A 12,104-nucleotide genomic window follows, 5' to 3' on the forward strand; every position below is an offset into this window, starting at 1 on the left:
ACACCTGAAACTAACACAACATTGTAAACCAACTATACTTCAATAAAATTTTTTTTTAATTTTGTAAAAAGATAATAGGGATTTGGACACACACAAAAAATATTTTAAGATCTAAAGGACAAATTTAGGCAGCAGAGAGTGAAGCATATAAAAGGCCAGGGGATGAGCAGGAACACGGGGGCTCAGGGTAAGTGGGCTAGGATGGCCATGTACAGCCTGACCCCCAAGGCCGGGCTACCGCAAACAGGCCCCTCAATCAACCTCAAGAGGTTTGCGGAGAAAACTACAGCATTAGAAATTCCAACTCAAAGCTTCTTGCGCCTCTGGAAAGCCTAGTAGAAATGCTATTGTTGGAGTATTGTTGTTTCTTCCCCATTGTCCTTGAGGGGTGGCGATGGGGGTGCTGCAAACTCAAGGTACTTAGAGGGCTGAGCTGGGGTAGGAAATAAGTCAGCTCGTCGGGTGAGAGCTGGGGCTCACCCTGAAGGGACAGGTCCACCCTTCCAAATCTAACAGCCATTCACAAGAAGTCAGCAATCCAGAGTAAAGTTAAAAAAAAAAGATTTAATTGCATATTACTAAGTGAAAGAAGCCACTCTGAAAAAGCTGCATACTGTATGATTCCAACTACATGCCATTCTAGAAAAGGCAAAACTATGGTGGCAGTAAAAAGATCAGGGATTAGGGTGGAGGGAGGGAGTGAACAGGTTTTTGGGGGGCAGTGAAACTATTCTGTATGATACTGTGATGGTGGAGACATGTTATTATATTTGTCCAAACCACCAAGGTACACCACCAAGAGTGAACCCTAATGTAAACTATGGACTTTGGGTGATGGTGACGTGTCAATGTAGGTTCATCAATTGTAGCAAATGTTTCCTCTGGCAGGGGATGTTGATAATGAGGGAAGCTATTTGTGGGAGGCGGGGAGGAGGGTATATGAGAAATCTCTGTCCCTTCCCCTTAATTTTGCTGTGAACTTAAAACTGTTCCAAAAATATAAGGTCTAAAGTATTTTTTAATACTTTAAAATATTTAAAGATATTTAAATATTTTAATTTAATATGTTAAATATTTAAATGTAATATTTAAAAATAATACAACAAAAAATGTATCGAGGTGAAATTCACATCACATAAAATTAACCATTTTAAAGTGAAGAATTCAGCGGCATTTAATACTTCACACTGTCGTTCCAAAACATTTCCATCATTCCAAAGTAAAACCCCATACCAATTGGGCAGTTTCTCCCCATGTTTTCCTCTCCACAGCCCCCGGCAACCACCAATCTGCCTTCTGTCCCTGTGGCTCATCTATTCTGAGAAAGTCAGATTGCTAATGTGACCTGTTCCAGTATTTAAATAGAAATTCACATTCAGTTAAAATACCTCCATGGCCCAAGAGAGTACGTCTGAGGCTTGGAGTCAGTCGGCTGACTGTCCCTTTGCACTTCCTATTCTAAAGTACTTTACGATCTGCGGGGGAGATACATCTGTACTATAATGCCAGAAAAAATAAGGATCCATTAACACGATCTCTGGCTGCTTCTGAGTCATTCTGGAAGCCTCCTTACTCCTGTAATGAGTCAGGAGTGAGTCATTGGCCGTGGAACACCCAAGGCTGAGCCCCTGTGTGAAGAGAATTTCCTTAGGGCTGGAGTAGGGCCAGACCCAGGCCTTTCCCCTTGGATTCCAACCCGAATTTATTGAGCTGGTCTTTACTGAGGAAACGTCATCAGCGTCACTTGCCAGAAGATATAGCTGAGCCTTGTATCAACACCAAACCCCACTCCAATGAAGGTGAACACACACACACACACACACACACACACACACACACACACTCCCTACTTAATCCAGAAATAGACAACCTAGAAAAATTCGCCAAGTCACTTGGAGCAGAGCAGAATCACGTTGCAGGACACTTTCACACCCATCTCAACACCTACTGAGTCAAATCTTCAGGGATACAGACCCTGAAGTTTTGGCCCTTTGTTTGCTGAGTTCCTGAGGGATGCTGATGAAGTTGACATCTCCTGGGAATGCATGTCCCACAACCTGCATCTGGAACCCACCACCTTCAACCATCTCTGTCCAATCTCAGAAGTCCCAGCAGCTGGCAGAATTTGGACAAAGACCAATTTGAGCCAAGATCCCATGTGTGTCCCTGGAGTCCAGCCAGTCCAGGCCACCAGCATCTTTCACCCTGACCCCTCCACCAGCCCGTAACAGATCTCCCTGCTGCTTTTCTTCCCCTACAGGCCACCTGGCAGTCACGGGCAGCTTTCTCAAGTGTCAATCAGATAATACCTCTCCCCTGCTCAAATCTCTCCAAAGATTGCCCATCAAAGCAGACAAAATTCCAAATTCCCATCAGAATTTTCAAAGCCCCCACATCCTTTCCCTAACAAATCTCCAAATGTCTCCTCTCCTATTATCCCACTTTCTACACCCTAGCCTGGTTCCAACAATCCCTAGAATATGCTCCCACCACAGGGCCTTTGCACCTGCTGTTTCCTCTGCCAGAAGTCTCTTCCTGTGCATCTTCCCGTGCCTGGCTCCTCCTCCATATTTGGGTCTCAGACCAAATAATGTACCTCCTCAGGCCTCCTCTGACCCTCCCCTAGAATCTAAAGGGGCCTCATCCCTGGCCCCCTTTTTCATGGCACTTACCACTCTCTGATGTCACTTTGTTTAGATATTTGCTTATGTGTTCACCGTCTCTCCGTGACAGGAGAAAGTCAGCTCCATGAAGGCAAGGACCAGGCCTGTCTGGTTTTCTCTGGGGCCCTTAGAACAGTGTTTGGCACGCAAAGGTCTTTGAAAGGTTTTGTTGACTTAATGAATAAACGAATGAGTGAAAGAATAAATCAGTGCTTCTCAAATGGAAGTGATTCAGGGTTCCCCACCAGCAATGTCTGGAAACATTTTTGGTTTTCACAACTAGGGGGCTGCTACTGGCATCTAGTGGGTAGAGGCCAGGATGCTGCTAAACATCCTATAGTGCCCAGGACAGGCCTCCACAGCAAAGAACGTCCAGCCCCAAATGTCAATAGCATCAACCCTGGAATAAATGATTGAGTGAGTTAAACACTCCAGGTCCACACAGTCCAGCTGTGCTCCAATACTGAACATCAAGGAACCAACTTCTGACCAAAGTCTCCTTCTGGTCCCAAATGCCTTCCCCAATTGTGTGGGTCGTAGTTTAGAAGAAATCTCCCTTTGGTGGCTTTACTGCTGGCGCTGCTTATGCAATCAATTTCATGGTAACAAGAAATATAAATAAGGGGAAGTAAAGCAGCTGGAGATGTAAGGGGTTAATTTCAAAACATGTAATCCCTCACCCTAATCAAAGAGAACTGAAAAGAGGGAAGAGATATGGGAACATATGTATAACTGATTCACTTTGTTATAAAGCAGAAACTAACACACCATTGTAAAGCAATTATACCCCAATAAAGATGTTAAAAAAAAAAAAAAGAGAGAACTGAAATCTGTCTAGTTCCTTGATTCTGTGGATTATTTTCCTTGGTAATCATGAACCTTCCTTAAATTTAAACCATCAGCCATTGGTGAGACCTGCTTATGTGTCATTATTTCTATATTTTAAAAATAGATTTTAGAGTGGGAAGAGGGGCAGCATGACTTGTTGCCCAAAGTCACTGGGGACAGGGGTCTGGGCGACGGATCCAGAGGCAATCAGACTTATCAAGGCAATCAGACTTCCTAACAACAAAGAAAAACCAAAATTATTCTTATCTGTGTGTTGTAGCACAGTGTGTGTGTGTGTGTGTGTGTGTGTGTGTGTGTGTGTGTGTGTGTGTGTGTGTGTGTGTGTGTAGCAATTAGAGATGTGCTTGTGTTGATTTCTGGGAATAATGGACAGCCACCAAGGTGCATCTGTACCATCACCTGCCCCCCTCCTTCCTTGGCCCCCGCCCCACCAGCTTCTCTTGGGTCAAACACAGAGGTCTCAGACCTCTGAGTTCCCTCAAATGCAAATTTAATTTCTCCAAATCCAAACCCCAGAGAGAGCAAGAGAATAATCTAAATCAGGGTTCTCAACCGGGGGCAATTTTGCCCCTAGGGGACTTCACTTGGCAATGTCTGGAGTCTTCTTTGGTTGTCACGACTGTAGAAGGCAGTGTCACTGGCTTCTAGTAGGTGAAGTCCAGGGATGCCGCTGAAGTCCTACAATACACAGGACAGCCCCCACAAAGAATCACCCAGCGCCATGTATCACAGTGCCGAGGGTTGAGAAAGCCTGATCTAAAGAGTGGGCAATTCCACATTCTCACGTACACAAGGAAAGTATAAAGTACTCCTCAGAGGAAGCACACGACGGAAGGCCTGAGAATGCCGTTCCCAGGGCAGAGCCTGTCCCCCCAAGCATCCCTCCCTGCATGAGCATCTGTGCCCCTAAGCACAGCATAACCTAAGATGCAACTCCAGAGCCGGATCTAAGGGTTCAAATCCCCACCCCACAATTTCACAACTGTGTGACGTCGGGCCAATCCCTCAACTCTTTCCCTCAATTTCTTTCATCTTGAAATTGATAAAAATCATAGTATCGACTTCATAGGTTTGTAATACAGCTTAAATGAATTTTATGAGTAAAACACTGAGAACAGTGCCTGCGCCTAGTAAGTGCTAGGTGAGTAAGTGTTTGCTATTGTTTTTCATTCAATCTAACTTCCCCTAAAAAGCAGCCAACAATTTCATCTGCAGCTCATTTTGAGGAACAGCTCTGGTATCCAACATGGGAAGATGAATGGACGGTGGGTGACTTCCTGAAAGACAAAATGTTATTCTACTTGACAGGCTAGATGGGGATTTGCAGGGGCAGTTTTGATTCTATGTGATTTCTGCCTTGGGTCCTGGTCCCACTAACATGTGACTCCCAGTGGCACCTGACACCAGAGAGTGGCATTCCCCTCAATTTAATGCCCACTGTGCTGAATGAGGACCAACCATGGAACACTGACCAAACCCTGCCAATACACCAGCCCTGACAACTGAGACCAAAATCAGATCCAATAACTCTGCCTGGGGCAAGAGGACATCATCCTACTTTGGGTGGGAAGCCATTGGAAACCACGACCTTTGGGTCCAAATGAATTTTGTGAAGACAGTGCCTTGAAAGCATAAACCAATCTTTCCATATGAGGGACAGTCTCCAGCTCCAGGGACAACCCCAGTGTGATGTCCTGTTGCAACTGAGGACATGCCTCTGCCCCAGCCCTGCCCACACAGTCAAGACACTGAAGTACACTTATGACAGCAAGTCCCATTTATGAAGGACATACAAGGTGTCAGGGGTCCCGCTGGATTCGTTACATACATTCGTCACCCAATTGAGCCCTCTGACGGAGCTAACATCATTCACATTTTACAGATGAGAAAATGGGGGATCCGGAGGTGCCCTGATTGGTTCAAGGTCACTGTGAGTGAAGGGTTAACATCAGGACTGCCCGCCTGGGAATGATCTGGGTCTCCCATGGCAGTGTCCAATGTGCCTGCTTGTGGTGTGGAACTGCCCCTGGGTTGGAGGATCTGTGAGCTGGCAAGCAGGCCTTGGACCTCGGTGAACAGAATCCTAGAAAAGGTTGGCAGGAAACAGAACTGAAGCTTTTATGCCTCAAGGTGACCCACAGTCTCTGGCTCTTGTCCCTGATAGCCCAACAGAGCCCCCGTAGTGACAGAGCACAAGCAGCTGTGTGTGTGGGTAGCCGCTGAGTCCCTCGATGAGATGAAGATGCTGTGTCTCTGCCTCGTAACCTTCTAGAGACCCAAGTAAACAGGTGCATATGAAAGCCTGTTTGTGTCTGGTGAGGCTGTCTGCCAATCTAACCCACAACCGCCGTTAGTTGGCTGGGGAATGGCGGAATCAAGATCCAAACCTGGGTCCGTCTGACCTCGAGTCCAGGCTTCTCCTGCTCCTCAAGGCAGCTGGAAGCCCAGAGTACTCACTAAAAGTTGGTCTGTAACACAGCATGGCTAAAACACAGAGTTACCATTTGGCCAAGCAGTTTTGATTCTAGGTTGATGCCCAAGAGAACTGAAAACATATGTTCGTACATAAACTTGTACGTGGATGTTCACAGCAGCGTTATTCACAAGAACCAAAAAGCAGAACCGACTCCAATGCCCATCAACTTACGAAGGATAAGAAAAATGTACTCTATCCATACAATGAAATATTATTCAGCAGTAATAAGTAATGAAGTACATGCCAAAACATGGATGAACCTTGAAAACATTATGCTCAGTGAAAAAAGCCAGATGAAAGGCCACACACTGTATGATCCCATTTACATGAAATGTCCAGAATAGGCCAATTCAAAGGACCAGAAAGTAGATTAGTGGTTTCCAGAGGCTTGGAAGAGAAATGGGAAATGACAGCTTAATGGGTACAGGGCTTCCATCTGGGGTGATCAACAATTCTGAAACTAGACAGTGACGATGATTGCACAACCTTGTGAATAGACCAAAAACCACACTGAATTGCATATCTTAAAGTGTGAATTTATGATATGTGAATTATATTTCAGTAAAAACATACACTCACACATACAATATGACACCAAAAGCAAAGACAACAAAAGTAAAAATAGAGAAATGGAACTATATAAAATTTAGAAACTTCTGTGCATCAAAGGACACCATCAACAGAGTGGAAAGGCAACCCATGAAATGGGAGAAAATACTTGCAAATCATACATTTCATAAGGGCTTAATATCCAGAATATATAAAGAACTTCTACAACTGAACAACAACAAAAAATCCAATAACCTGATTAAAAACTAGGCAAAGGACTTTGGATAGACATTTCTCCTAAGATGATACACAAATGGCAAAGATGCACATGAAAAGATGCTCAACATCACTAATCACTCGGGAAATGCAATCAAGTCCACAATGAGATACCACCTCACATCCATCAAGATGGATACTCTGAAAAAACAGAAAGTAACAATTGTTGGTGAGGATGGAGAGAAATTGGAACCCTGTGCATTGCTTTTGGGATTGTAAAATGGTTCAATTGTTATGGAAAATAGTATGAAAGTTCCTCAAAAAATTAAAACTAGGGACTTCCCTGGTGGTCAAAGACTCTGAGCTCCCACTGCAGGGGGTGTGGGTTCAGTCCCTGGTCAGGGAACGAGGATCCCACATGCCACTTGGTACAGTCAAAAAGTTAAAAAAAAAAAAAAAAAGAAAGAAAGAAAGAAAGAAAAAATTAGAACTAGAATTATCATATGACCCAACGGTTCCACTTCTGGGTATATATCAAGAATTGAAAGCAGGGTCTTTAAGAGATAATTGCATATCTATATTCATTGCAGTACTATTTGCAAGGGCTAAAACGTGGACGCAACCCAAGTGTCCATTAACAGACGAATCGATGAACAAAGTGTGGTCTATACACACAATGGAATATTTTTCAGTCTTTAAAAGGAAGAAAATTCTGATACGTGATACAACATGATGAACCTTGAGAATATTATGTTAAGTGAAAAAAGCCAGTCACAAAAAGACATATTCTCTAAGATTCCATTTACATGAAGTATCTAAATTTGTCAAGTTTAGAGAGACAGAAAGAAGAATGATGGTTGCCAGGGGCTGAGGGGAGGGGGGATGGAGAGGTGGTGTTTAATGGCGACAGAGGTTCAGATTTGCAAGACGAAAAAGTTCTGGAGATCTGTTTTACAATAACATGAATATATTTAACACTACTGAACACTTAAAAAAATGGTTAAAATGACAAACTTTATGTTGTGGGGATTTTTTTTCTATGATAAGAAAAGGTAAAAAAGAAAAAAAAAAGTAGCACACTGGGGAAAAACACAGGCAGCATACCTAACATTTCCTCTACCTGCTATGGACTCACATCCTTCACTGATTCTGCAAGGTGCTCTCCCCACCACACTGCACTTCACTGACCTGGAACCAGGGACAGGAAGGGAAGGGACCAGGTCTCTATCCCCAGGGCTTAGCTAGCACCTGTACACAGATGCTGGGTAAATATGTACTGAACAAATTGTATAGTCACCACGTGGGGAGGTCAGGATGGTACAAGTACCCCCATTATACAGGTGGGTCGAGGCTCAACAAGGCAAGGTGAACACTGTCCAAAATCACAAAGCCAGCAAGTGGTAAAGGAAGAAGTGGCCCTGAAATCCCAGACTCTTGTTATAGGGCCCCTTCCATCACTTCACCTCCCTTCAAAGTCAACCTGGAATCCATTTCAACATGGAATTGACAAATAACAATTCTCACCTGATACTAGTGATTCTTGTTTGGATCATGGATCCATTTGACAATGTAATTAAAGTTTGAGTCCTTTTCCTAAAGCAGCACACATGTGAAACTTAGATAATAGTTTACACAGGGTTCCTGAACCCTGTTAAGCCCATATATAGACCCCAGTTAAGAACGTCCTTTCCATCCTGCTATCTGGGTGACTTCATTTATGCTCAGGATTTAGAGCCATCCCTATATTCTTCTTGAGCATCAGAATCAACTAGAGATGCCCATCCCCTGTGAATCTGGTTACACAGGTCCAGGTCTGGACCAGAAATCTGCATTAGGCACAGAGGATTCTGGGATGGGCAGCTCTCAAACACACACACAGCCATGAGCTGCTGCCTCCCCGATCTCTGCATTCAGCCCAGATGACGCCCCCAGAGCTCCCAGCCCCTCTTCCCTGCTGCCCATCACACCTGGCCATTAGAACATTCTACCACAACCCAATGAAGATGACTCTGGGCTCAATGTCTTTCCCCCATAAGTGCTCCTTCACCTGGGTCACTAGGCCAGAGGCCTGGGCATCACCCTTGACTATTCCCATCCGCAGCCCACATCTTGATCATCACCGAGGCTGGCTGATTCTGCCTCTTCTGTGCCTCTGGGCCCCTCCACTTCCCTCCATCACCCCTGCCCGTGCCCTGGCCCAAGCTCCCAGCTTCTGCTTTGCGATTCCTTCTGCTCTTACAATCCACTGTCTATTGTGTAATTCTGATCATGTCACTGCATTGTGAAAATTCCAACTCTAGAATTGCACTGTCCAGTATAGTAGCCACATGTGGCTATTAAAATTAAATATCCAAATGTCTGTCCCTCAGTCACACTAGCCACATATCAAGTGTTCACCAGCCACAGTGGCTGGTGGCTACCACACCAGAGAGCACAGACGTAGTACATTCCCATATGTTGTAATGGACAGTGCAACTCCAGAACTTCCCTTGTAAGCCCTTCCGGTGTGGCCCCAGCCTCTGCTCAGACTACTCTCCACTAAAGCAGTCTCAGCTCCCTAAACTCATGACCTCACCTCTAAGCCTTTGCATGTGTCCCCCCCTCGCTCCTCCCCCGCTTAGTTAACTCCTACCCATCCTTCAGGTCTCAGCTTAGTTGTCACTTCCTCCCCTGACCAGCATAAGTGCCCAAGCTTTTGCCAATCACAGCATTTAAAACACTGAATCAGGGCTTCCCTGGTGGCGCAGTGGTTGAGAGTCCGCCTGCCGATGCAGGGGACACGGGTTCGTGCCCCGGTCCAGGAAGATCCCACATGCCGCAGAGGGGCTGGGCCCGTGAGCCATGGCTGCTGAGCCTGCGCGTCCGGAGCCTGTGCTCCGCAACGGGAGAGGCCACAACAGTGAGAGGCCCGCGTACCGCAAAAAAAAAAACAAAAAAACCCACTGAATCATAACAGCCATGGGCATGCTTACACCCCACATCCCCACACCGACAGTTTGCAACCCGGGGCGAGTCTGCCTCCCAGGGAATGTTTGGCAGTGTCTGCAGACTCTACTGGTGGGATACTACTGGGCATCTGGTCAGTAAAGGCCATGGCTTTACTGCTAAATATCCTACAATGCACAGGACAGCCCCCACAGCAAAGAGGTATCTGGCCCCAAATGTCAGCAGTGTCGAGGGTGACCATCCCTGCTCCAGACCAGGCGACTCCACAGAGGCAGGGGGTGTGTCCTGTATACTGTATATCCCCAGCCACCAGCCCAGGGGAGCATACAGAAGGAGCTCAATAAAGACTGAACATATAATGCAGTTAGATGTTCTAGAAGATTCCCCAGCATTCCAGTTCTCTTATTGTGTCTTTTCTTAAAAACAATCATTGGCCATTATGATAAGCTCAATAATGGCCCCTCAATCCAGGGTCCTAATCCCTGGAAGCTGTGAATGTTACCACATACTGAAAAAGGGCTTTGCAGGTGTGATTAAATTAAGGCTCTTCAAATGGGGAGATTACCCTGGATTACCCAGGTGGGCTGTAAATGCAATCACAAGTAACCCTGTAAGAGGAAGGCAGAGGGAGATTTCACACAGAGGAAAAGGCGATATGAAATGGAACAGAGAAAGACTGGAAGATGCTCCACTGCTGCCCTTGAGGGGCAGAGGAAGGGGCCATCAGAAGCTGGAAAAGGCAAAGAATAGATTTTCCCCAAGAACCTCCAGAAGGAGTGTTGTCCTGCAGACACTTTGGTCTCAGCCTAGTGAAACTGATTTTGGACTTCTAGCCTCCAGAACTGTGAGAGAATAAATCTCTGTTGTTTTAAGCCAACACTACGTCTGGCTGGCTGGAGCTGAAGCAGGGATAAGAATAAAAATTCAAGCCCTTGTCCACCTCTCCAGCCTCCTGCCAACCCCTGTCTTCTCCCCCACTACCCTCCAGACACAGTGGCTTTTCTCTGACCTTGCAAACACAGCCTGGGGCCCTTGAACCTGCTGTTCCTTCTGCATGGGCTTCCTGCAGAGTCTCCCATGCATGGCTGGCTGCCTCTCATCATTCAGGTCCCAGCCGAAACATCACCTCCTCAGAGAGGCCCTCCCTGGCTGCACTAAGGCAACTGGCCTCCCCCAATTACTTTCTCTTTCATCATCCGGTTGATTTTCTTCCCAACTCTTCTCACACTAATTATCTTGTTAATATCTTTGTTTGCCCGTTCAATGTTAGTCCCCTCCCCCCAAGACTGCAGCCTCCAGGAGGGCAGGACCTTGTCTGATCTGTCCAGGGTGTGTCCCTTGCCCCATGCCTGGCACACACCAGGTGCTCAATACATTCTGAATGAATGAATGTGAATGAATGCATTTGCAGCTCTGGGGATGCTTGCCCAGTGCCCAGTCCCAGCATACCTGATCTTGGCTTTCCGAAACGCCAGTTCCTCTTCGTTGCCAAAATCCAGGGACACATCCTCAGTATCGTCCACCAGGGCCTGGGGGACACCAAAGGCGGGTGAAAGACCCTTACGCGGTTCACAGGCCCTTTGGCCCCAACCCTCTCTGCTGGCGGGACCCCTCCTCTTCTCCACCTTCGGCCCATTTGGGGTCCAGAGCAGGCCCAAGCCCCGGCTCCCGCATCCCTCCTCCTCCTCCCCGCTTCTCCCAGCGCTCCCGCAGGCTCCTGGCGTCCTCGCCACCACCCTCCCATCCCCACATCCCCGCGGCCCTACCTGCTTCATCCCTCCCAGAGCCCACCTGGAGCCCACAACCCAGCCTCCGGCTCCACCTCTCGCTGCGGAAGGGCTGGGATGCCCGGCGGGCAGCTGCGGCTAGAGGCGCGGTGGGGTCGGAACCTGAGGCCCTCGGTGCGGCCTCCGCTCTGGTCTCCGGTGGGGGCGGGGCGCGCGGGGCCCAGAGCGCAGTCGCGGGCTGGGGAGGTGGGCTCTGCTGCCCGGGCGGGGGCGGGGCTTGGGAGGGTCCCTCGGCCCCGGGCTCGCTGCGGACAGCGCCTAGGAAAGAAAGAGCTGGCGCCCAGTGGAAGGATGGAGGGCGAAGACAGAGCGGAGGCAGGGAGGGGACGACACGGGCTCAGAGGAGGACTTGGGAACCGAGACCAGTGATCCAGGGAGGAATAGAGCGGGTGGGTCAGTGAATGAGGTGGATGGTCCAGAGGTGTCGAATGAGCGAGTGAGAGGGTGAATGAATGAATGTCAGTGTTGGGAAGCCTCTTTCAGGGTTTGGAGAAAGTCAGTGTTTCCCAAAACTCTCGAATCCCAAGAATTCCCTAGGGCCATTATTAAAAGCAGTTTCCCAGGCCCAACCCTTCAGATTCATAAGGCCTGGAGTGGAGCCCGGGATTCTGCCTTTTA

The 12,104-nt window shown here is 47.3% G+C and overlaps 1 protein-coding gene across 2 annotated transcripts in view; it reads right to left on the reverse strand.

The window, feature by feature from the left end:
• The window catches only part of TVP23A (trans-golgi network vesicle protein 23 homolog A), a 32,137-nt gene extending 20,610 nt beyond the window's left edge, over positions 1 to 11,527 (reverse strand). For both annotated transcript variants that reach the window (XM_079944529.1, XM_079944528.1), the window contains exon 1: positions 11,149 to 11,527. In XM_079944529.1, coding sequence (XP_079800655.1) covers positions 11,149 to 11,474 — 326 coding nt within the window. In that variant the 5' untranslated portion in view covers positions 11,475 to 11,527. The remainder of the gene's footprint in view (positions 1 to 11,148) is intronic.
• Between the last annotated feature and the right edge of the window lie 577 nt (positions 11,528 to 12,104).

Source organism: Stenella coeruleoalba (assembly GCF_951394435.1).
Source record: "Stenella coeruleoalba genome assembly, chromosome: 15".
Taxonomy (NCBI): Eukaryota; Metazoa; Chordata; class Mammalia; order Artiodactyla; family Delphinidae; genus Stenella; species Stenella coeruleoalba.